Source organism: Giraffa tippelskirchi, chromosome 8 (genome assembly GCF_054371585.1).
Source record: "Giraffa tippelskirchi isolate mGirTip1 chromosome 8, T2T-mGirTip1v1.2.pri, whole genome shotgun sequence".
NCBI lineage: Eukaryota > Metazoa > Chordata > Mammalia > Artiodactyla > Giraffidae > Giraffa > Giraffa tippelskirchi.
The window spans coordinates 20187981-20211484 of NC_137282.1; the positions used below are offsets into that span (position 1 = coordinate 20187981).

The 23504-nt window shown below is 46.8% G+C and overlaps 1 protein-coding gene across 1 annotated transcript in view; it reads left to right on the plus strand.

The window, feature by feature from the left end:
* The window catches only part of PRAG1 (PEAK1 related, kinase-activating pseudokinase 1), a 48619-nt gene extending 40285 nt beyond the window's left edge, over nucleotides 1-8334 (plus strand). The window contains exons 5-6 of the mRNA XM_081520932.1: nucleotides 971-1710; nucleotides 6998-8334. Coding sequence (XP_081377058.1) covers nucleotides 971-1710; nucleotides 6998-8161 — 1904 coding nt within the window. The 3' untranslated portion in view covers nucleotides 8162-8334. The remainder of the gene's footprint in view (nucleotides 1-970; nucleotides 1711-6997) is intronic.
* Nucleotides 8335-23504: the final 15170 nt, after the last annotated feature.

Consider the following 23504-nt stretch of genomic DNA (forward strand, 5'->3'; position numbering starts at 1 on the left):
TCTTCTTTTATAAAATCACATTCCTCTGCCCTCTGGGCTTCCCTGGTGGCTCAGCGGTTAAAAAAAAAAAATCTGCCCATAATGGAGGAGACTTGTGTTCAATTCCTGGGTTGGGAAGATCCTCAGAGAAGAAAATGGCAACCCACTCCAGCATTCTTGTGTGGAAAATTCCATGCACAGAGGAGCCTAGTGGGCTACAGTCCATGGGGTCGTAAGAGATGCACGCAACTTAGTGACTAAACCACCATCACCATCGTTTGCCTTCTAAAGTGTCTGTGGGCCTGCCCTGTACCCTAGGCCATCAGGAGGTCTATCAAAACTCATAGAATTACACACTAAAAAGGAGGCATTATACTGCAGCTAAACACTACCCTCTATAAACTGACTTTTTGAAAAAATCCAGCCAAGCCACACATGTTCAAGTTTGTTGTTGCTGTTGCAACATTGTTTGCCACATATTAGAAGCAAAAGTATCCATCCAGCGGGAACTGGTTAAAGAAATTATGATACTTGCATATGATGGTATAGAGTGAGACAGTTGTTAAAAGAATTAAATACACCTGGACATCATCTGATGTGGACTATCTCCAAGCCATAGTGGCAAGTGAAGAAAAGGAATATTGGGATCAGTGGGCACTGTTTGTTCTCCTTTGTATAAATGTGTGTATATTGCGTGTGTTTGTTTTGGTTGTTCGGCAGATTTCCAGAAGGATGCGTGAGAAATTGCCAGCAGTGGTTTCCTTTAGATTAGAGGGACTGGATGCTGAGGGACCAGATAGGAGGAAGACTCATTGGCATTGTATACCTTTTTTGCACTTTTAATTTTCTCATATGCATATGTTGTCTCTTCAAGAAAGAGATAAAAACAATATAAAATAAATTACTTTGATGGAAAAAAAAAAAAGGCCACAGGACCCTGGAACTGAGCAGCATGGACTTTAGCCTGAGAATTTCTGTTTCTCTCTCTCAGGTCCATCGTCTGAGCCAGCTCACTCACCCACCAACAGCAGGAAGAAGCTCTTTGCCCCAGTCCCCTTCCCTTCGGGCTCCACCGAGGATGTGTCCCCCAGTGACCCCCTGCAGCCCCCCCCTCTTCCCCAGAAAAAGCTCGTGAGTCGGGCAGCCTCCTCCCCAGATGGCTTCTTCTGGACCCAGGGCTCCCCCAAGCCCAGAACAGCAAGTCCCAAGCTGAACCTCAGCCACTCGGAGACTAACGTCTGTGTCCATGAGGACTCCCACTTCAGCTACGCCTCGGGCCCCAGTGGCCGCCACCAGCACGTCTTCTCCGCTTCTGAGCCGCTGGAGAAAGCTTCCAAAGGCAGTGGCCACCGGGGCCCCACACTGGGGCTGGGGGGCAGCAAAGGCCTGCAGGGCAAAGGGGTCTCCTCCGCCTCATCCTCCCAGCTGAGCGTGTCCAGCCAGGCCTCGGCAGGCAGCACCCAACTGCAGCTCCACAGCCTCCTGAACAGCATCAGCAGCAAGGAGGGCACCTATGCCAAGCTGGGGGGCCTCTATGCCCAGTCTCTGGTCCGCCTCGTGGCCAGGTGCGAGGACCTCTTCATGGGCGGCCAGAAGAAGGAGCTGCACTTCAGTGAGAATAACTGGTCCCTGTTCAAGCTGACCTGTAACAAGCCCTGCTGTGACTCGGGGGATGCCATTTACTATTGCGCCACCTGCTCCGAGGACCCCGGCAGCACCTACGCCGTGAAGGTAGGTCCCTTCCCTGCCTCCTGCTCCCCTGCCATGTGGCCAGTGGTCCTGGCTGGCAGCCAGGAGAAGTCCTGTCCCCTCGGCTGCCTCCCAGAGGAGAGTCGTTTCCTAGAAATGCTCGGTGAGTTCACTCTGCCTGGCCCAGGACATGATGCAGTGTGATTTGTATGCACGAGTTCGGTAGAGGAAAGAGTGAGCTGAATGTGGTCAGCCTGGTCATCACTGGCAGCCCAGAGCCTGGGATCTGTACCCATCCCATGAAGGGATGAAAATTTGAGCTCCTTGAAAGTCAAGGGGGTGGAGGTGCCTTTAGGAAGTTCTTTGCTTCTGCTGACCAAGTGGACCTGAGAAAATGAACTTTGAATCATCCCTCTGCTTCCACCCTGAACATTTTCTTGTGTTCAAGGGCATCATTACTGTCCCCTGCCTCCTGGGGCTGGACCTGGGGGCTCCTTCACTGTCAAGAGACAGCTGACCTCTCCATTTTGAGGAGGAACGAGCCTGGTGGGACAGGCTTTTAATCCTTCTTGCCCATGGGGTCGAAAGTGATGTGGCCCAAGGGGGCCACTTGGCGCAAGATCTGCCACTGGATCAGAACTTCTGGATCAAGGGGTTTGGTTTTTTAGATTCGTGGTTGTGATGTGCAGCTTGGATTCTAAGACCTCCTGTAATAATGTAGAGTTAGCCAATTCTGAAGAACAGTGCAGATAATTCAGCATTCCCAGAAAACGTTAGAAGGCAGTGTTGTTCATTTCATTTGAAATCTAAATCATAAGGAGGGACTTCCCTGGCAGTCCAGTGGTTAAGGCTTCACCTTCCAGCACAGGGGGTGCTGGTTTGATCCTTGGTCAGGGAGCTAAGATCCCACATGCCTCCCAACCAAAAAACCCCAAACAGAAACAATATTGAAACCAAGTCAATAAAAACTTTAAAAATGGCCCATATCAAAAAAAAAAAAAAAACCTTAAAAAAAAAAAAAGAAGAAAACCAGCAGATAGACCTTGGGCCTGTTTAGGAAGAGAGTCCCAGTGTTCTTTGTGATTCTGTTGGAGCCTTGGCAGATCAGGGAGTATCTCCGTAGCGTGTGAAAAGGAAATTTCTTTTTAAAATTTTTTAAACTTTTTTTTTTTTATATTGGAGCTCAATATTTTGTGAAAAGGAAATTTGAAGAAGAATTTCAAGTATTCAGAGTCTAGGGAACAGCGGCATCAATTTGCAGATGTGCCTGGCCTGGTGATGGGGTGGGGGTGGGGCGCAGAGCATCCTCCTGCACGTGCCACTGTTCCACTTCATTAGTGCTGGTTCTGGATGGAATACAGTCATCTGAATCCTCTGGGTCCCCAGGAGGGGGAGTAGGCTCCTTCCCGAGCCTCCTGTCTGTGGCCCAGCTCCTCTCATCCGTGCCTGGGATGCAGGAGCTTCAGCTGCAGGCTCGCACCTGCTCGGGCTCATGTTGGTTCCTCTGTTTATGGGCTTTGCCTCCTGTGGCAGCGAGCGAGTAAAGCCAGCTCGTGTAGCCCTGCTCCACGAATACAGGGTAGGAGAAAAAGCCTTTGTTACGTGTGCTGTTGAAGCTGTTTTGTGCCTCAGTCAGCCAGAACTCCAGTAATTAGGGACCTGTGTTAAGCTGGCCGGGCCTTTTTTATTTCGCAGACGTGACTTAGCCCAGATTTTCAACCACGAAGCAGGCCAAGGCACCAAAGTTTAAAGGGAGACTTGGCTCAATGAAACCTTTGAAATTGGAGCTGAACCAGTCTGTGTGAAGGTCTCGAGCCAAAACCTGAGCACAGACCCCTGAAGATGATCTTGCAAGGTGGTGAGGGGAGGTGGGGGTGGAAGAGAAGCCTTTCACCGACCTCCTCTACCTTCACCCCTAATTTGACACTGTAGAATGATCTTGAGGGGCCCTACCCAGGGCTCCCCCACTGGTTAACATGCACCCCATCTTTTGTTCGAGGCAGTGTGGTCTTGCCAGAGGACCAGCTCACTGATCCCATCCAGGCTAGTTGTCACTTGCTCTGCCTGGGCTCCCGAGGAGAGTTTTTGTTGGGCTCAGGCCTTTGATACCCTGGAGAAAAGGATCCTTGGAAACACATCTCAGGCCCAGCAGCTGTGCCCTCTGTGTTTGTACAATTACCTGCCAGCCACCTCTGGATTGTCTGGCTCCACCACCAGTCCAGACCCACAAGGGCAGTCACCATAGCAACCTTTTCCGGTGGGTGCTCACCTGGGCTAGGCTTTGTGTTGAAAGCTGCATCTGTGTTGTGTCTTTTAATGCTCCCAGTGGCCCTGTGAGGAGGGACACTGCCCCTGAGATACAGAGGAGAAACAGACTTTGAGATAAATACAGTCAGTTCTCAATATTTGGGGATTTCATATTTGTGAATTTGGTGCTGAAATTTTTTGTAACCTCAAATAATGAATACTTGGGGTGCTTTAGTGGTCATTCCTGGCCATGTGCAGAGTTAGGGAGATCTGAGTTATTCAACACGCAAATCCCTAGCTGAGGTGCTACATGGGGACTCGCCACCTTCTTTTACAGCTCTCATACTGTAAACAAGTGCCTAACCTTCATACTTTTGTTGTACTTTTTGTTGGTGATTTCACCCTTTAAAATGGCCATGCCAAGCAATGAAGTCCTGTCTCATGTTCCTAAGGTCAGGAAGGCTGTGATGCAGTTTTGAGAAGGTGTTAGATCAGCTTCTTTTCAGGCATGAGCTATACTGCTGTCAGCCATGAGTCACTGTTAGCACAGTTGAGATACTCAACAGTATCTATGAATAAGGCATCTTTAAACAGAAACACACATACAGCAGGGTTATACATTGGCCAGTTGATGAACATCTTGTGCCCAGAGGCGTGTAAGAACTTCACGTTGCATTTCCCCAGGAGCAGTGGTTCAGCATTCATGCATTCAGTGTTTGTGACTACATCAATAGTACCTAACGACCGACCAAAAAGAACAAGAATCAAGGGTAACTTGCTAATGTTTGCAGAGTTCATATTTAAACTGAGGTCCTTTTCACCCTAAAGCTCATACTCTTCACCTCCAGAACACTTCTCAGCTGTATAATCTTGGGCAAATAACTTAACTTTTTAAAGTTTCAGCTTCCTGCTCTGTAGTAACATCTATCTCATCGAGTTGTTCAGTGAGATTTAAAGAGACACTACAGGAAACATGCTTCATAGGCACCATATGAAAGTTTGCTGAGTATGTTGTAGTTGAGAAGCTCTCACTTGTATCCATGGATGGCACTGCAGACAGGTCCATACACAGTGGTTGTTGGTATTTATACACTAGACTATTTTTTGAGGACCACCCCCGCCGACAATGTTGCAGGAAACTGCCATTTAAAAACTGAATATAGCTGGCTGGGCTCAGATAAGAAAGAACCTACAGCAGCGCCTTTTTGACATGTATCCTGAAATCACTTTTGTTAATGGAAGAGGAAACTGTCTGGGATAAAATGAGTTTCCCTTTTATTTCTATTCTACTTTTCTAATAAGAGGGATCACTAAATTAATGTGTTCCCTCCCCCCGAGCCCCCAACGCTCCAATTGTCTTCTAAAAAGTTTTCTTAGAAGCTGAGCTCCTTTATGCCAGGTTTCATGCTGAGATTTGTAGAGATGCAATATAAATAAATCTCTTTGAAAAGGTGCTTGCAATAGAACTTCTAAAAACGTCACCTGTAAGCATTGTGGCACTCCATAAACGCTGCCATGATCATTCGAGTATAGCCATGCAGCAGCCCAAAGGGTTATTTTGAAATTGTTTGCTGGGTGATATTTTGTAGATGGGGCCAGATGCCTTTCTTCTCAGGATTACACACTGATCCTTACCCTTCTACAAAGCACAGCTAGGGCTACACCATCTCCTTTGGAGAGGAGTCCCCACAGACTGCCTACAGTCTCTTTCAGTGTAATTAGAGGGGATCAGGCCTGACGGAGGGCCATTGTGTGTGGCTCAGGACTCTCCAGTTGTGCAGCCACCATATGAAGATTCTTGTTGCTCAGGATCCTTAGGTGGCTGACGCTGTCGTTAGTACAAAAAGATGTAGAAGAGGCGGGAAAGACAAAGCATAGGAATTCCCCAGAGAACTTGAGATCCTCCACTTGTTTATTTCCATCTTCAGTTCAGAGGGTGCCTTTGGGCCCTTGGGGTTCCCTATTCCCTGGAGAGCTTTCTGTTTTCTTTCAGCTGCTATGACTCACCCTTGGAGGAGTGGCTTGTACTTAGCAGCACCACTAAAATCAGCCCCAAGGGTTGTGACAATTGGTAGGCATGGCGGCGTATTTACCTGGATCTAGAAACCAGGGCAGCCTAAGAGAATTTGACCACGCCCTAGAGGTGTAGGGCCTGCATCTCTGCCCCTGAGATTCCCCAAGAAGGGAACATCCCAGCGATCAAACATATCTGCTGTCAGGTAGCTGCCAAGTTAGGTGCAGTGGCTGGGGAGTGAGGCTGATTGCCTGAGGAAGCTCTTACCTGGCTTCCTGAGAATTCATCCAGTCCACATTATGGGCAGAGAGATGTCTTACTCTCAAGGGAACTCATTCTGGCTGGGTTGTATGATCATTTTAGGTTTAACTTTTTAAGAAATTGACAATCTGTATTCCAAAGCGGTGGTACCATTTTACATCCCACCAGCTGTATCTGAGAATTCCCATTTCTGCACATCCTCATGGACGCTTGGTATTATCATTTTATTACAGCCATTCTGGTGGGCATCACCTGGGCTCTCGTGTTTTTGACTTGCCTTTCCCTTATGACTCTTGATGTTGAACATCTTTTCGTGTGCTTATGGCCGCTTACATAGTTCTTGGGTGAAATGCCTGTGAATATTTTCTGCCGACTTTTTGATTGGATGATTTATTTTACGACAACTTTGCAAGAATTCTGGATGGATATGTGTTTTGCAAATATTTCCTCCCACTCTAATACTTGTCTCCCAATTTTCTTAATACTTTTTCAACCACACAAGTTTTAAGTTTTGATAAGGTCAAGTTTGCCGGCCTTTTTCTTTTTTCATGGTCTTGGCTTAGCCTAAGGCCTCAAAGATTCTGCCCTGTGTTTTCTTCAAAAGCGTGTATGTTTTGGCTCTCACACCTAAGCCTCTCCATTGTGACCTAGGTCTCTGTGAGCCATTTTGAGTTACATGGTGTGTGCGCAGTGGGCGGTAGGGGTGTAAGTTCACCATTTGCATGTGGATGTCTAAATGTCCCAGCACCGTTTACTGAACAGAATGACGGCTCTGGCTTTTGACCTCACTTGCGCTTTCCCCCACAGATCTGCAAAACCCCCGAGCCCAAAGCGGCCTCATACTGCAGCCCTTCCGTGCCCGTGCACTTCAATATCCAGCAGGACTGTGGTCACTTTGTCGCCTCCGTGCCCTCCAGCATGCTCACCTCTCCTGACGCACCCAAGGACCCTCTGTCTGCCCTGCCCTCACATCCCCCTACTCAGGAGCAGGACTGCGTGGTGGTCATCACCCGGGAGGTGCCCCACCAGACCGCCTCGGACTTTGTGCGGGACTTGGCCACCAGCCACCAGTCTGAGCCCGAGGTTTACGAGCGGCGGGTGTGCTTCCTGCTCCTGCAGCTCTGCAACGGGCTGGAGCACCTGAAGGAGCATGGGATCATCCACCGAGACCTGTGCCTGGAGAACCTGCTGCTGGTGCACTGCGCCCCCCAGGCCTCCCCCGAGCCCTCCCCCGCTGCCTCCGTCCCTCCCACCACCACATCCCCTGCCCCAGCGGCTACCCCCTCCTCTGGCCCCTCAGCCACCCTCCCTACCAGCGTCACCCACACCCCTCCAGCCGCCCCGGCCTTTCAGGGAGGGTCCGGTGAGAAACACTTACCCCGGCTTATCATCAGCAACTTCCTGAAGGCCAAGCAGAAGCCTGGCGGCACGGCCAACCTGCAACAGAAGAAGAGCCAGGCACGCCTGGCCCCCGAGATCGTGTCTGCCTCCCAGTACCGCAAGTTCGACGAGTTCCAAACGGGCATCCTCATCTACGAGCTGCTCCACCAGCCCAACCCGTTCGAGGTGCGGGCGCAGCTCCGGGAGCAGGACTACCGGCAGGAGGACCTACCCCCACTGCCCGCGCTGTCCCTCTACTCGCCGGGCCTGCAGCGGCTCGCTCACCTGCTGCTGGAGGCTGACCCCATCAAGCGCATCCGCATCGGCGAGGCCAAGCGCGTGCTGCAGTGCCTGCTGTGGGGGCCCCGGCGCGAGCTGGTGGAGCCGCCGGGCACCTCAGAGGAGACGCTGTGCGCCACGCTCCACAACTGGATCGACATGAAGCGAGCCCTGATGATGATGAAGTTCGCCGAGAAGGCGGTGGACCGCCGGCGCGGGGTGGAGCTGGAGGACTGGCTCTGCTGCCAGTATCTGGCGTCGGCCGAGCCTGCAGCCCTCTTACAATCGCTGAAGCTCCTACAGCTTCTGTGAGGCAGCTCCCAGCCCCCTCCTCTGGGCCGGACCCCCATCCTACCCCCTTCCCCGTGCCCTGCCTTGCCTTGGAAACATCCGTGTCTCTTGGGAAATGGTACAAATGACTGTCGTACTTGGATGTAATATATATATATAAGATATAAATATGAAAGATTGTGGATGTCATTGCCCACCGTGGCCTAGCCTCCTTTTCTCCTCTAGTCTTGCAGTTTCCTCTGCAATTATGTACATTTCTATCTTCTTGCAAGGTCGTGAGGACAGTGCTGCCCGCAGAATGAAGCCTGGACTCTGGTCTCACTACCCCATTAGGGGGTCTCTTTACCTTCTTGTCAAGTGGCTATTTAAAAAAAAAAAAAAAACTCCATTTTTAATTAAAATTGCTGGTTAAGTCGTGAGCAAAGCTCTTTTATCCCCAAGTGTGTTAATACCTTTGGTGGGTAAAATCATTTTAAGCCCTTGAAACAGTGGCTTCAGACCACTTGAACTGTCCCTGTTCTTCCACTTCTCGTCAGAAGGAGCATCAGGCTGCAAGAGCCCAGGCATGTGGGGACCAGTTCATCTTCCCTGCTTCTCTCTCCACCTCACAGCCTCTTAGGAAGAAGCCAGACACAGCTGATGTGATCCCAGAGTTTCAGAATTTAATCCCACTGCTCAAAATCCATTTCCAGTTTGCTAAAGCTGGTTATCATTTGTATCAGAAGCCTGGCTGAAAGCGGAAGCCACCCCAGATGGTTCAAATGACAAGAACTTAGCAGGGGACCACTTAGAGGGTTGCGGGCAGGATTAAGAGAAAAACAACGGATGGTGAGACAAAAAGCAAAGGCTGGAATGGGGGCAGTTCACTCAATCTGTTCCCCAGCTGTCAGCCCCAGGCCAAGACCAGTGAGACGCCAGAGAGCAAGGAGGCCTGGGTGATACAGCCAGCAGGACTGACTCCCCTGGGCAGGGTTGAGAAGAAAGGGTGGAGTGCCGGGTGGGAAACAGCCCACTGTTATTGCTGTCCTAGATAAGGGCAGTGCAAGAAGAGAACTCAAAGTGTTTCCACTTTCAGACCACTCGCCCACCTGCTGTTCAAAGCTCCTTTGGGTTTCCATTTTTTAAAACTTATTCAGTTGACACATTTATTGGCACCTACTACAGTCAGCATTTGTCACCATGCCTTTAAAAAGTGCTTCAAAGAGAATTCGGAAGCACCAGATCTTTCTTCCTCAAAACTAGACACAGAAAAAAACAATCAATAAACACTCATTTGAAGGGAAATAGCACAAGAGCCTTGTATTGCTACCTAAAGGGTAGTCTTTCAAGTTGTGAACTAATTTCTCAAACCTTGTTAATAACAATGGACAAGTTTAAAATAAATTCAAAGATCTTAATGGATGTCCTAGGAATCTAGGAATGTGGCCAGCAACCAGGATGGCAAAATCTCCCAGGTCCCCTTCTGCATGTTTTCTTTAATAATTTTATTGATTTATTATTGGCTGTGCTGGGTCTTCATTGCCACGAGGGCATTTCTCTAGTTGCGGTGAGTAGGGGCTACTCTCAGGTTGCAGTCTGTGGGCTTCTCATTGCAGTGACTTCTCTTGTTGCAGAGCTTGGGCTCTAGGGCGCATGGGCTCAGTAGTTGTGGCTGCCGGGCTCTAGAGCACAGGCTCAGTAGTTGTGACACGTGGGCTTAGTTGCTCCGTGGCATGTGGGACCCTCCCGGACCAGGGATTGAACCCCTGCCTCTGGCATTGGCCGGAGGATTCTTCACCACTGAGCCACTAAGCTGGTGCTCCTTCTGTGTATTAACTTCACTCTTTTTGCAGCTATTCCAGCCTGGGACTCCAGGTAAACACACCCACACTTCCAAGCATCTAAGGTAAACCCTGGGGCTTCGAGGCACATATGTCATTTCAGTGGTTGCTTGAGCACTGAGGGAAGAACTGGCTAAAACCAGCTTCCAGCTATGTTTGTACAGAGAAAGAGTTTTGAACATGGAAATCATAATTCTCCATAGGATCCATCTGCTTCAGAGGGTATTATTTTGTCAGTTGTTTCTTCCTGGGAATTTTCCAGGCAAACCCTCCACCCTCAGTTTGCTATCTTTTGCTTTCTTGTTCTTTCTCACATCAAATAAATAAACAATGGAGAGGGAGGAAGCAAATATTCTGCCAGGAGGAATGCAGCGCTATTTGGAAATAACTGTCACAAGAGGCACATTTTAAACCTCTGAATTAATTGCACCTTTCTTTATATGCCACCCACTTCAGGGGAAAAAAAAACACTGAGATGGTAGAAAAGATTTTCAGAACTAAAATGAACCCCAAAGTAAAGGTGGAAAGAGAAGGAACTATAGCAGTAAATTCTAATTAAGAAGAATGGTAGTGATCAAACATAAGACTTACTTCTGAGCGTAGGTCCACCAACCTAAGAAAAGTAGAAAACAGCCGGGTGTTCTCTACTTTTGAGTACTTCTTTGGGTAATTCCAGGAGACAGTTCATCGGCAGGAACAAACACTTTCCTGGTGTTTGATTTTGAAGGGATTTTACCAAGGATTTCCTTGTTTAAAGGCATTAAATAATGTCCCCAACAGCACACACACACAAATTAAAAAGACATACTTTTTTATATAGGGCAATTCCTTATATCCACCATTGGTGAAATCCACAGATGAACGTTCAGGCCTAGTCTCATCAAGATGATTCTGCAGGATACTTGCCACTCACTCAACTCCACGAATCAGCCTTTTCCATGAATGACAAGTCATGAGGCTACAAATATTAGGTTTGGCAAACAGCTTCAGGCACACAGAATTCCAAATATAGTTTTTTTCTGTTACCCCAACATATACCTGGGATGCATGACTTTACTTCACAGAAACCTCAAGCACCGAATAAATTTAAATCCAGAAACAAAGTTTCTTTCACAGGGGACCGAGGTTCAGAAAGAGGCAGCAACCTTTGTATGACCATCTTGGAACACCTGTCTATCTAATAGTCCTGTTATCTGTGAGTTCATCTCCTCTCCTTTCTTCTTGGCTTTAGACCCAACTACTGGTATTTAAACCTCTAGGTTCTTTTCCCTCCAACTCTGAGTCAAGTCGCCCACATAGCCTTTCCACATCATACTTTGGGTTGTTAACGGGCCTTTCCCTTTCCCATGCCCAGATGTAGAACCGTTTTCTTCTCCTAAATTCTTTTCTGCAGGTGTTACAAGGCAGGCGTCTAAATTATTCTATCCTTGCCAGAAGCAAGATAAGCACTTCAGGGAGGACTTATTTATGGTAGCACATGGCTCAGCTCTAAAAAGACGGGGCTCTGGGGAGCTGTAGTTAACGCTCTGTGTGAGGCATCCTGGCTTCCAAAGGCTTGGGGCTGGAGAAAGCCCTCTTGTGAGGCACACGTGTACACATGTACACTTCTGTGTACACAGAAGAATGACGAAGATTTTGAAGAGGGAAGACACACGTCCCTTTAATGACTTCTCTGAAATGTGTTCTTTGAATATACCGCCAGTCAAGGCAGCAGCCCTTTCCCACTCTGATGAGTGTCTATAAGTCTTTGAAGATCTAAAAGTAAGCCTATTAAGTCCCATTAAAATAGTAGATTTATAATGTAAAATCTGCTTGGCATGTTTAATAGAGGGTGAGGTAAATGGAATTGATTTATTAGAAACCAAAATTTAAACCAATTGCTGTCATTGCTAAAAATAAAAGGCAAGAATAAAACATCTGGGGCAAGTTCTATGGGATGAAAGTCTTAACAAATTACTCTTTCCTCCTCTTTTCCAATGCTAATTAACACAGTTAATGACACTCCAGGAGACCTACTCCAGGTCAGAGATGCCCTGGAAAAGAGGTCATCTTCAGGTAAAGCATCCAGATTAACCCAAACACAGTATCATTGACTGAGGGGTATCTGGGGTCATGGTCAGTTTGGAAACTTACTCAATCTTGGGTACTCAGTCTTCTTTTCTGGAGTCAGGGAAGCAAAGTCAAGTTTACTTGGGATCTTTCTGCATGCCAGCAAGGCAGCTTTGTATTGAACTATCCCAGTGGGATTTGAACATGTACACTTTTCACATATCCTGAAGGCGGGATTCAAATCTTTCCAGACCCTTTAACCAGAAATGATTACAGCTATTTCCTACAAAAATGCTGTCCTGAACACAGGATGTGATTAGACTACCAAAATATTTATGTACAGTATTAGGACCTAAAGGTCATCCTTCAGGCTCCCGCCTTAGGGCCTTATCAGGGATAATCAGGCATGGAGACAGGTTAGGGGAGCTGGGCATGGGAACTGAACTCTTCTAAGGGTGGAAGAGAAGGCAGGAAATGAGAAGACAAGATTCAGAGACAAACCATCTGTTTTCCCACTTGCCTGGATCCAGCCCCAAGGACTTCCTACAACCCCCCAAAAGATATTCTTGTGTCATAAGTCCAATAGGGCTGCTAACAAAATACCATAAACTAAGTGGGTTGTGACAACATGAATTTGTTTCTCACAGTTACAGAAGCTGGTAAGTCCAAGATCATGGTGCTGGCAGATTCATTTCTGATGAGAGCATACTCCCTACTTCACAGATGGCCATATTTTCATTGTATCCTCACATGGCAGAAAGGGCAAGGGAGCTCTCTGGGGTCTCTTTTATAAAAAACAGACCACTAGTCCCGTTCATGAGGGCCCCAACCTTGTGACCTTAGCACCTCCCAAATGCCCCACCACCTAATATTACCATCACATTGGGGATTGAGTTTCAATGTATGGATTTGGGGGAGGGGGCAGTGGGAGGTACACAAACATTCAGTCTACGGCATCACTTGTCAGACCTTTACTGGAATCATACAGTCACTACTATGTTCTCAAAGAGCTCCAGCTATGCAGAAGCTATAGAACTTCAGGTTGTGTAGATTTCAACTTCCGAGTTTATAGCAAATTCCTTAAAAAAAATCTGAAAGACTAAGAATTGTGCCCTTTATGTATGACCTTTCTTTATTGACTATTCCTATCACTAGTATGATTTTTCAGCTTTCCTAAGGAGCTTCCCTGGTGGCTCAGATGGTAGAAAATCTACCTGCAAAGCAGGAGACCTGGGTTTGATCCCTGGGTCGGGAGGATCCCCTGGAGGAGGACATGGCAACCCGCTCTAGCATTCTTGCCTGGAGAATCCCCATGGACAGAGGAGCCTGGTGGGCTACAGTCCATGGGGTCGCAAAGAATCCAACACAACTGGGCGACTAAGCACAAAGGAGTAACGGAGATTGCCTTCTCCCCTACCCCTCAGTCTTACTGGTTTCATTTATTTGGGGAATGCAAAACATAACACGGCACTAAAAGCCCAAACTATTCAAAAAGGTATATTCAGAGAAGTATCACCCCTCATCCCCTGTCACCATCTCTCCATCCTTTCTAACCTGCTCCCACCCATCTGTTGCACTCCCCAAACTCGATGATTTCTTCTTCATCCTTCCTGTATGCCATGAACACAGATGTGCAGAGGCAAATATATTTCTTCTGTCTCATACATAAGTTAGTAGACTGGAGATATAAGAGTACTTTGCTTTTCTCTCTTAGCAGCGTGTCAACAGAAGCTTTCTTTGTTTTATGAACATTTTTGAAGTTTTACTAATCATGATATTTACAGACACATATTCAACAGGTGTTTATAGCTTCACACTGTAGGTAATACTTGTGTTCCCAGACTGATAGAAACTTCTTAGGGTCTTTCAAGGATTCCCAGTCCTCAGCTTCATTGCTGTTGTTTAGTCGCTAAGTCCTGTCCGACTCTTTTGTGACCTTATGGATGGTAGCTCACCAGGCTCCTCTGTCCATGGGATTTCCCAGGCAAAAATACTAGAGCGCCATTTCCTTCTCCAGGGGATCTTCCAAGCCAGGGATCTAACTTGCATCTCCTGCTTGGCAAGCAGATTCTTTACCCTTGAGCCACTGGGGAAGCCCCCAGAAGCTTTCTTTAAGTGGGGAGGCAACTTGATCTCTCACTCGATTCAGAGAATTGACAGGGTTCCATCACCTTCTACCCAGGTATTTAAAAGCATCATTTGCACAGCTAGAAGAGTGTTCATCCCCCAAAGTTTTAATGATCTCTTAGGACTATGGCTCCTCAGTTTAACCGATTTCATTTCCATGGCGAGATATGAACTGTTTTCAGTCCCAGATAGAAATCCTGAGATTTGCCCCAAACCACCTGCAGTCAGCAGACCCCTAAGTTTAACGATGAATTTTATCCTTCACCCTCACTCCTCTGTGGAGTGGTACTGCTGGTTCTTGCACTTAGAACCCAACACTTCTTTGATAAGTTCTGCCTTGAGCCCTTACCTGACTATAGCTAGGTCTCAGGGGAGAACACTCCCGGGATGAACTTCCAGAAAGAGTGTTCAAGGAGGGAAAAGATGGTGCTGCTCTGTGGCTTGGCATTTCCGCGGCTGTTCCCTGACAGTAGACAGTGCCATGTAAGCAACAAGAACTCCACTTGTGGAAATTGTTTGTAGAACTTAGAGTTAATGCTTCAACAAAAGGAGCCTGATGCTATTGGTCTTGACTGAGTTCAGCATGAGTTGTGCGCTGTTTCAAGTACCTGATTGAATACGGACAGAATGAAGGGTTTTGCTAGCTGTTCCGTCCAGTCAAACAGCTCCACGTGGAGACAAGAAATGGGAGAGAGAAACTGGGGGTGGGGAGCTGTGTTTCCAGCGCAGAAGGCACACAAGGGCACAGAGCAGAAAGCACCTTCTCGACCAGTGCCAACCATACCCTGGCAGCTGGAGCTGGCAGGCTCCCCTCAGCTATGAATCACATGTTTGTTTGCAGCCCTCATCCTGCAGAAGGCCCCGAGCCAGCTGCTGGGCCCTGCCTGATCCCTGATCGCTGGGCAGCGCCCCCTCTTTTCAACTCTGAAAAGGCAACAGACCATCAGAGAAGGCATTGGAATGAAGAAAACCAAGCGCATCGTGATGTGGGGGTTGCTGCCCCTTGGGTAGGATAAGCATTGCTGAGCAAATGCAGCTCACAAGTGCTCCCACAAAGGGGCTTTCTCTAGGAGCTCCTCTCCGGGAGCAGTTTGTTGGAGAGTAGGGATTATCACCTTCCAGGGGACAAGCCCTGGAAAGTCTGGAATTTGTCTTCTGTAGTACCTCCAACACTACCATGAAGGGAAAGAAAGGCAGAAGAAAAGAGACGCTTAATATCCCTGGAGTGATGCTGTGAAGAGCAGACCACAAGCCTTGGGAACGCTATGGCGGGACTCTGTTTGCTATCAGTGTGTCTGTAAGTGGATACCATGAGGCTTAGTGAACAGAAACCGGGCAAGTAAGCCAGGTTCTTTGTCCAGCTTTCACTCACACACCTCTGTGGTCTGAGCACTGAGAAAGGAATGCCTTCATCCAGGCAACCTTTCATTCGTGGACTCCCTGGGTTGTATAAACAGAAGTCTCTAGTTTGCTGTCTAATGAAAATATTGGAAAAGTATGAGTGACATAATAATAGTCTCTTTGTTTACCTGATTTCACTCTTCTAAAAGACTTCAGGTCCTGGTGTTTGAAAATATCATTTTACTTTGGTACAACATTCATCTGATATATGTAGGAATCAAGACAGGAAATCTGCGTATTAAGAGGGAATCAAGGTCTGCAAGAGATCTCTAGTCTTCCCCATTCTATTGTTTTCCTCTATTTCTTTGCATTGATCACTGAGGAAGGCTTTCTTGTCTCTCCTTGCTATTCTTTGGAACTCTGCATTCCATCTGGTCCCATCACTTCGTGACAAATAGATGGGGAAACGATGGAAACAGTGAGAGACTTAATTTTGGGGGGCTTCAAAATCACTGCAGATGGTGACTTCAGCCATGAAATTAAAAGATGGTTGCTCCTTGAAAGAAAAGCTATGACCAACCTAGACAGCATATTAAAAAGCAGAGATGTTACTTTGCCAACAAAGCTCCATCTAGTCAAAGCTTTAGTTTTCCCAGTAGTCATGTATGGATATGAGAGTTGGACTATAAAAAAAGCTGAGCACCAAAGAATGGATGTTTTTGAACTGTGGTGTTGGAGAAGACTCTTGAGAGTCTCTTGGACTGCAAGGAGATCCAACTAGTCCATCCTAAAGGAAATCAGTCCTGAATATTCATTGGAAGGACTGATGCCGAAGCTGAAACTCCAATACTTTGGCCACCTGATGTGAAGAACTGGTTCATTTAAAAAGACCCTGATGCTGGGAATGACTGAAGGTGGGGGGAGGAGAAGGGGACAACAGAGGATGAGATGGTTGGATGGCATCACAGACTCAATGGACATGAGTTTGAGTAAACTCCGGGAATTGGTGATGGACAGGAAGCCTGGCATGCTGCAGTGTGTAGGGTCACAAAGAGTCAGACACGACTGAGCAACTGAACTGAACTGAAGGTCTAGAAAGGTGAATTGATAGGTGAAATGTAAAGCAGGACTGGGATCTAGACTGCATAACTTCCATCTCCACCAAGCATCATTGTGTGGTCACAAATTTCCTGGGGACCCATCAGCACCCTGGTTGTCCTTCAATATTCAGCTTAAGCCTTATCCCACCCATGAAAGCTAGCTTCCATCTCACCTCTTCCCTCCCTCCATCTGGAGGTCACTCTTGACCCAGTATTCTTGACTCATTCTTGACTCCCTCTTGGAGAGGCAGATCCTATTTTTCTCTCACTATAATAAGAATGATGATGGAGTGTATTCATTGTCACTAAGTAGACCCTGAGCCCCCTGAGGACATTGACCATGGCTGAAACGACCCTGGACCCTTATATTGTACACAGTCAGTGCTTAGCTAATGTGTTGATGGTATTGAGGACGATGCATAGTTTACAGTGGATGACTGGGACCACTGCTTATGAAAAACGATGCCCCACCCATCATCGAAGGCCATACAGCTGGCAAAGCACGTTCACAAGCCTTGTCACAAGCCAGCGCTCGCCGGTAGTTCAGCATCTCCAAGGTCAGAGCACAAGAGAGCTTAGAGAGACTAAGTGACCTACCGGAGAGTCCTTATGGCTGGTGAGTGACAGCACCCAGGCTGGAGCCACATCTTCTGTGGTCCAACCCAGCGTTGTCTCACCCACGTTCCTGAGAAGTAGCACACCCCAGTTCACACAGGGACCCCCAAAGCCTCTGTCTTTTACACCTAAGGGTCTTTTTGTTTTTCCACTTCGACAGTGCCTATAGTGAGCCCCACAACCAATATCCAAAGTTGAATTCAAAGGAACATTTTAGTTTCTCAGGCATGTCATGCCGACACTATCTGTCCCTCTAAAATGTGTAGGAATGCTGTGGGCTGTAACAGATGCACACGAGTTTTGTTAGCACCGTTTTCCATTGAATTACCTTAGATGCACTCCCAGAATGACAGCACCCCCAGAGGAAGAGCATTCTGTCTCCTCGACCCTCTGCTCTGCCCTGACTGGTTGCCAAGCTGAAACTCCGCCCCTGCACTGAGGCTGGGGCAGGGAGGGGGAGAGGGGGTCACGTGGGGAATGTCCCAGGCAGATACTCGCATTGAAACGACTGTGGCTCCGCAGTCCCTCTCCTGAGGTGTCTTCCTTCCTCGGGCTTGTCACCCTGGCACCCAGCCCCAGGCAGGACAACTGGTCAGAGAGAAAGGAAGCAAGAGTTTTCACACTATTCAAGCTGCTTATTGTTCACCCTGCATTGGGAGATTTTAAGGCTGAGTCTGAATGTCACTGAGATGCCAGCTCAATGGCACAGAAGGTGTCTAACGTGGCTGTCCCAATATGTCCGGCACTGAACCTCTGAAATGGGACTCAGCCTAGCTGAGTCAGAGCTGCAAGGCTGGACACATGGCATCTTAGCTGGACTCCAGGCAGTGCATTCACCAAGGTCCTTGCAATAAAGAATTTCATGGGACTTGGGTGTGGGGAGCATTGTTCTTCAATGTTTAGGGAAAATGTAGGATGAAATTTAGTGAGAACCACCTGAATTCATAAGTGTACATTAAGTTTACAAATCATTTGTTTGTGTTAGTTCTATTTTTAGTTCTTAAAGGAACTTCCATACTAGTCTCCAGAGTGGTTGAACAAATTTATGGATTCCAAGAGGGGAAGGAGGTAGGATGGACTGGGAGATTGGATTGGCATATATACACTACTATGTTTAAAACAAATAGCTAGTGAGAACCTACTGTATAGCACAGGGAACTCTACTCAGTGCTCTGTGGTGACCTAAATGGTAAGAAAAACCAAGGAAGAGAGGATATATGTGTATACATAGCTGATTCACTTTGCTATACAGGAGGAACACAACTTTGTAAAACAATTATGTATGCATGCATCTGTGCTAAGTCACTTCAGTTGTGTCCGACTCTTTGCGACCATATGGACTGTAGCCCGCCAGGCTCTTCTGTCTGTGAGATTCTCCAGGCAAGAATACTGGAGTGGGTTGCCATTTCCTTCTGCAGGGAATCTTCCTGACCCAGGGATCGAACCCACATCTCCTGCATTGCAGGGAGGTTCTTTACCACTAGAGTCACTTGGGGATCCCCATAGAACAACTATACTCCAATTAAAAAAAAAAAGTTTATCGGTGATTTTTTTTTTTTTTAAGGAATACTCTTGAGCAAAAATTTCCATGATGTGGTGTTCTGTTCAGGTTTCCCCCAAGTTGGACCAGCTTTAAGACACACTCTGTTTCTTGGCAATGGCCCAAGGGTGCCTTCCTTTTGAGTTCCTTCTCAGTGTGATGTTCTTAGAACAGGAATTCAGTTTTCCAAAACAATTTCTCAGTCTTTCTGGGAAAAAGACTCCATAAACCTCATGAACCTAGCCTGCTCACAAACCTCACCTGGCATCCCTGACAGCTAAGCTCAGTGGAGTTCAGATCTCTGCCTGGGTTTCTGTTCATTTCTGGTCAGAAAGGTCTGTGAGTTCAATTCTCAGCAGATTATTTCCTCGGTCTTAATAAGGGCATGTCAGGGCTCTGGCAGGAAGAATCTGGTTTCAGAAGCAACTTTCCTTTGAAAGTGCCAGGGTAATCGCTTCTACCCAAACCCATGAGGATCGCATTGCAGGAAGCGAAAATGTGATAGCATGACATCTTGGCAGACAGGCTTCTTTCCTCTCCCCCCAAAGCCTCCAGGCAAATAGCTCTCAGGGAGGGGGGTATGGGGGAGTGATGTCTACATCAGACGCTGCTTGTCACTCGGTGGGTCTCCCAGATGGGGAAGTGTTTGCTTTGGCTGAGAATGACTATCTTCTCTGCATCCGGAGTCAGGGGCTGACTGCAAGACACTCTTTCTGGCTGTAGCTGGGCGGATTTGTGAGTGCCATGCCTTTCCCCAGCTCCCCTCATCCAGAAAGTTCAGAGGAAGTTAAGACAATACAAAGGACCTAACAAGAACTGAAGATCTCCAAAGTGGGCAGAGGCTCCCGGATGTGCCATTTTAAAGATCATAAAACCTCTGAGTTGATAATATCCAGCTCTTGGCAAAATCTAGGATCTTGCGGGATGCTAAAATTAGATTTTTTTTCCCTCTTTTTTCAAAGAACACATAGGGGCTTCCCCCGTGGCACAGTGGTAAAGAATCTACCTGCCAACTCAAGAGACCCGGGTTCGAGCCCTGATCTGGGAAGATCCCAGATGCGATGGAGCAACTAAGCCCGTGTGCCACAACTGTTGAGCCTGTGCTCTGGAGCCTAGAAACCATACCCACTGAGTCCAGAAGCTGCAACTACCCAAGCCTGGATGCCTCAGAGCCTGTGCTCTGCAGGAAGAGAAGCCACTGCCTGCAACAAAGAGAAGCTCCCACTTGTGGCAACTAGAGAAAAGCCCATGAAGCAAAGGAGACCCAGCACAGTTTAAACTCACTCTTGCATCCACATATCTCCTCGGGAAATTTGTCTGCATTAAAAAAAGTCAATGAGGAACTTCCCTGGCAGTTCAGTGGTTAGAACTCTTTGCTTCTACTGCAGGGGACATGGCTTCGATCCCTGGCTGGGGAACTAAGATCTGGCATGCTGAGCAAAGTGACCCCCTCAAAAAAAGTCGATGAAGCACGAGACCTACCTGCCACAATCCTGGGTGGGAAGTCACTTTTTCTCTCTGTCAATCACTGAGCTGTAATGCGATCCCCATTGGATGCCCGGAGCCTAAGTAATGTCCTCAAGTCATTGCTTTTTTGATTGATAAAAATGTATAGCACTGTTCAGCTACTAAAATCTATGATAATCTCAGAAAGTTCCCCAAAGTCACTTTTAAATCCAGGTGAGATGCCCACTCACCTGTCCAGCATTCTTAAAAGGAACAGGGTAGCCATTTGGGGAAAAAAAAAAAAAAACAGTTCAAAGACACAACCGTGTCCTATGACTTTTATCCCTGAGACTGATAGAAGCCAAGAAAGGATTATAGGCTTAGGATAGGGATGATCAAGCAATGATGGCAAAATAAGGCTTGAAAAAAGTTATGGTCATTTTCTTAGAGCATTCAAAGGGCTGGAACTTGGATAATTGTGTATATAAAAAATTGTATAGCACTTAAAGTTTGCATACCTCTTTCAAACACATCTTTTTTAAATCAGTAGCTTTCTAGGCACCTTGTCTTACTACTTCTTATTCAAATTCTTCAAGGAGAATGATTTTGTCCTCTACCCCTTTTGTGCATGTGTATGTGCTCAGTCATGTCCCACTCTTTTTGACCCCATGGACTGTATAGCCCACCAGGCTTCTCTGTCCTTGGGATTCTTCAGGCAAGAATACTGGAGTGGGTTGCCATTCCCTCCTCTAGAGGATCTTCCTGATCCAGGGGTGGAGCCCATGTCTCCTACATCACTACATTTCTTATATCCTTCAAAACGTGACTCACAAGGCAGCAGCATCTGCATTCCTGGGAATTTGCTACAAATGCAGAATTTCATGCTCCACCCAGGACCTACTGAATCAGATGCTGCATTTTAACAAGATTCCCACATGATCTGTTTGCACGTTAAAGTTTGGGAAGCGCTGCTGCACTCCTTTTAGCCCTTTAGATCCCCAGTCTTGAAGTAAAATAATTATCATACAAATGTTTTACTTTTAAAAAACTTTATTAAAGTGTAATTCACATACCATACTATTCACCCACGTATAGTATACAGTTCAGTGTGCGTGCACGCTATGTTGCTTCAGTCACGTCCAACTCTGCGACCCCCACGGACTGTAGCCTGCCAGGCTCCTCTGTCCATGGGATTTCCCAGGCAATAATACTGGAGTGGGTTGCCATTCCCTCCTCCAGGGGATCTTCCCAACCCAGGCATTGAACACATGTCTCTTATGTCTGCTGCATTGACAGGCGGGTTCTTGACCACTAGTGCCACCTGGGTAACTTTTAGTAAATTCATAATTTTGCAGCCATCACCACAGTCAATTTTACAACATTTTTATTATTCCATAAAGATACTCCTACAGGGCTTCCCAGTTAGCTCAGCTGGTAAAGAATCCGCCTGCAATGCGGGAGACCTGGGTTCTGTCCCTGGGTTGGGAAGATCCCCTGGAGAAGGGAAAGGCTACCCACTCCAGGATTCTGGCCTGGAGAATTCCATGGAGTGTGTAGTCCATGGGGTCGCAAAGAGTCAGACATGACTGAGCCACTTTCACTTTCAAAGATATTCCCATGTTAGCCATCACTTCTGAAGCCCCTGTACCACCCAGGGCTGGGTAACTCCAAATCTACTTTCTGTCTTTATATTTGCAGTTTATTAAAGCCTGGTTAAAACTACAGCTTTCAGGGGACTTTCCTAGTGGTCTAGTTATGAAGACTTCACTTTCCAATGCAGGGTGTACAGGTTGGATCCCTGGCGGGGGAGCTAAGATCCCCATCGTGGCAAAAAATAAACCAAAACATAGAACAGAAAAAAAAATACTGTGACAAATTCAATAAAGACTAAAACTGGCCCACACCAAAAAAAAAATTTTTTTTAACTACAATTTTTCTTTCTCTGTTTCTTAAGCACCACCTCACTATTAGTAATCACTTACAAATATATGTATTTTTAATAATTCATTTAAAATCTTTTGGAGAAAAATTTAGCCCAGAGGTTAACTTAGAAGATAATCTGTGATGTCTTTTCCAGTTTTCTGGTTCTCCACAGGCTATCTCCCCTTAAATGAACAAATGATGACCTTGTCTGTTTGGTAAGTAGTCAAGGTTTCCGTCCTTTCACAGATGTTAGGAACTTTATTATTAGTGCAGGCCCAGCATGGTACCTGGACATTTAGCCTGGGAGTTCACCAATTTATTTTTCCTGTCAAATTTTGACCATGATTCTTCCTTTAGACAGTCCAGTAGTATGTTGGGGTTTGTCTCCTTGGACAACTGGCTCACTCAACCGAAAAAGGGACTGGACATGACTACTGTCTTTAAATACCAGCCAAACTCAACTGAGGACTGTACAAAGGACAAGCCTTCCTGGCTTCTTGAACCACTCTCATCAGAGGGACGCTGATGAGAATTTAGAATCTGGCTGTTTTGGCTGGAGCCCTCCCTGCAGTTTGTGGTCCTGCGGTGACACTTGAGTCGGCTTTATCTGTGCCCTGTAGGTGCTCTGAGGGCCTTGTCTTGGGAACTATGAGATGGTACATGATAAGCCGTTAATGACCGGATACAACCATTTGTTTAACTTATGATTAAAGTTATTAAAATACATGAATGAGTAAGATCCTCTACAGCCACTACTGGCAGTTATTGTCACTAAATTGGAGCCTTATCCTGTTTTCTTTCTCACCGTATTCCTTGGAATATTTATCTACAGTCTTTGTGTTTAGCCGAGGTATTTCTCCAGGAGTGTAAGGTTTTCTCAAGATGGCTGAATGAAGAGACTCAATGGACTCTTAACATTCATTTTCTCCTCACACTGAGTCCCTCTACACGCGACATCAAGTCTTTGTTAGTTCCTCTCCTCACATTACCTTTCTCTCTTAGCCTCTTTGGCTTTCTCTTGGTTTCCACCTTCCATGAGTGGGGAGACATTGCCACTTGTTAAAATACTGTCCCGAAAGATCCCCCATCTGAAAGAATCTCCCAGCTGACCCACCCCTACTGTTGAGGTGATCAGCCCACAGGGGACACCATATAATTCCTTTCTGAGTCTGTCTACCTTCTCAAGCAGAGCTCAGACCTGAAACCCTAACCCAGTAGTTAAAACCCAGATAGGAATTTCTCCACTTGGTCCCCACATCTGGTCTTTCCCAGGTACGCCAGGTCCTACTTTGGGATAACTGAGCTAGTGATTTTTTTTTTATTATAATGCCACCACCATCTAAGTGCTTATGTTCCTTTATGGTCTTATGAGTGATGGCAGGAGATACCATTAACTCCATTCT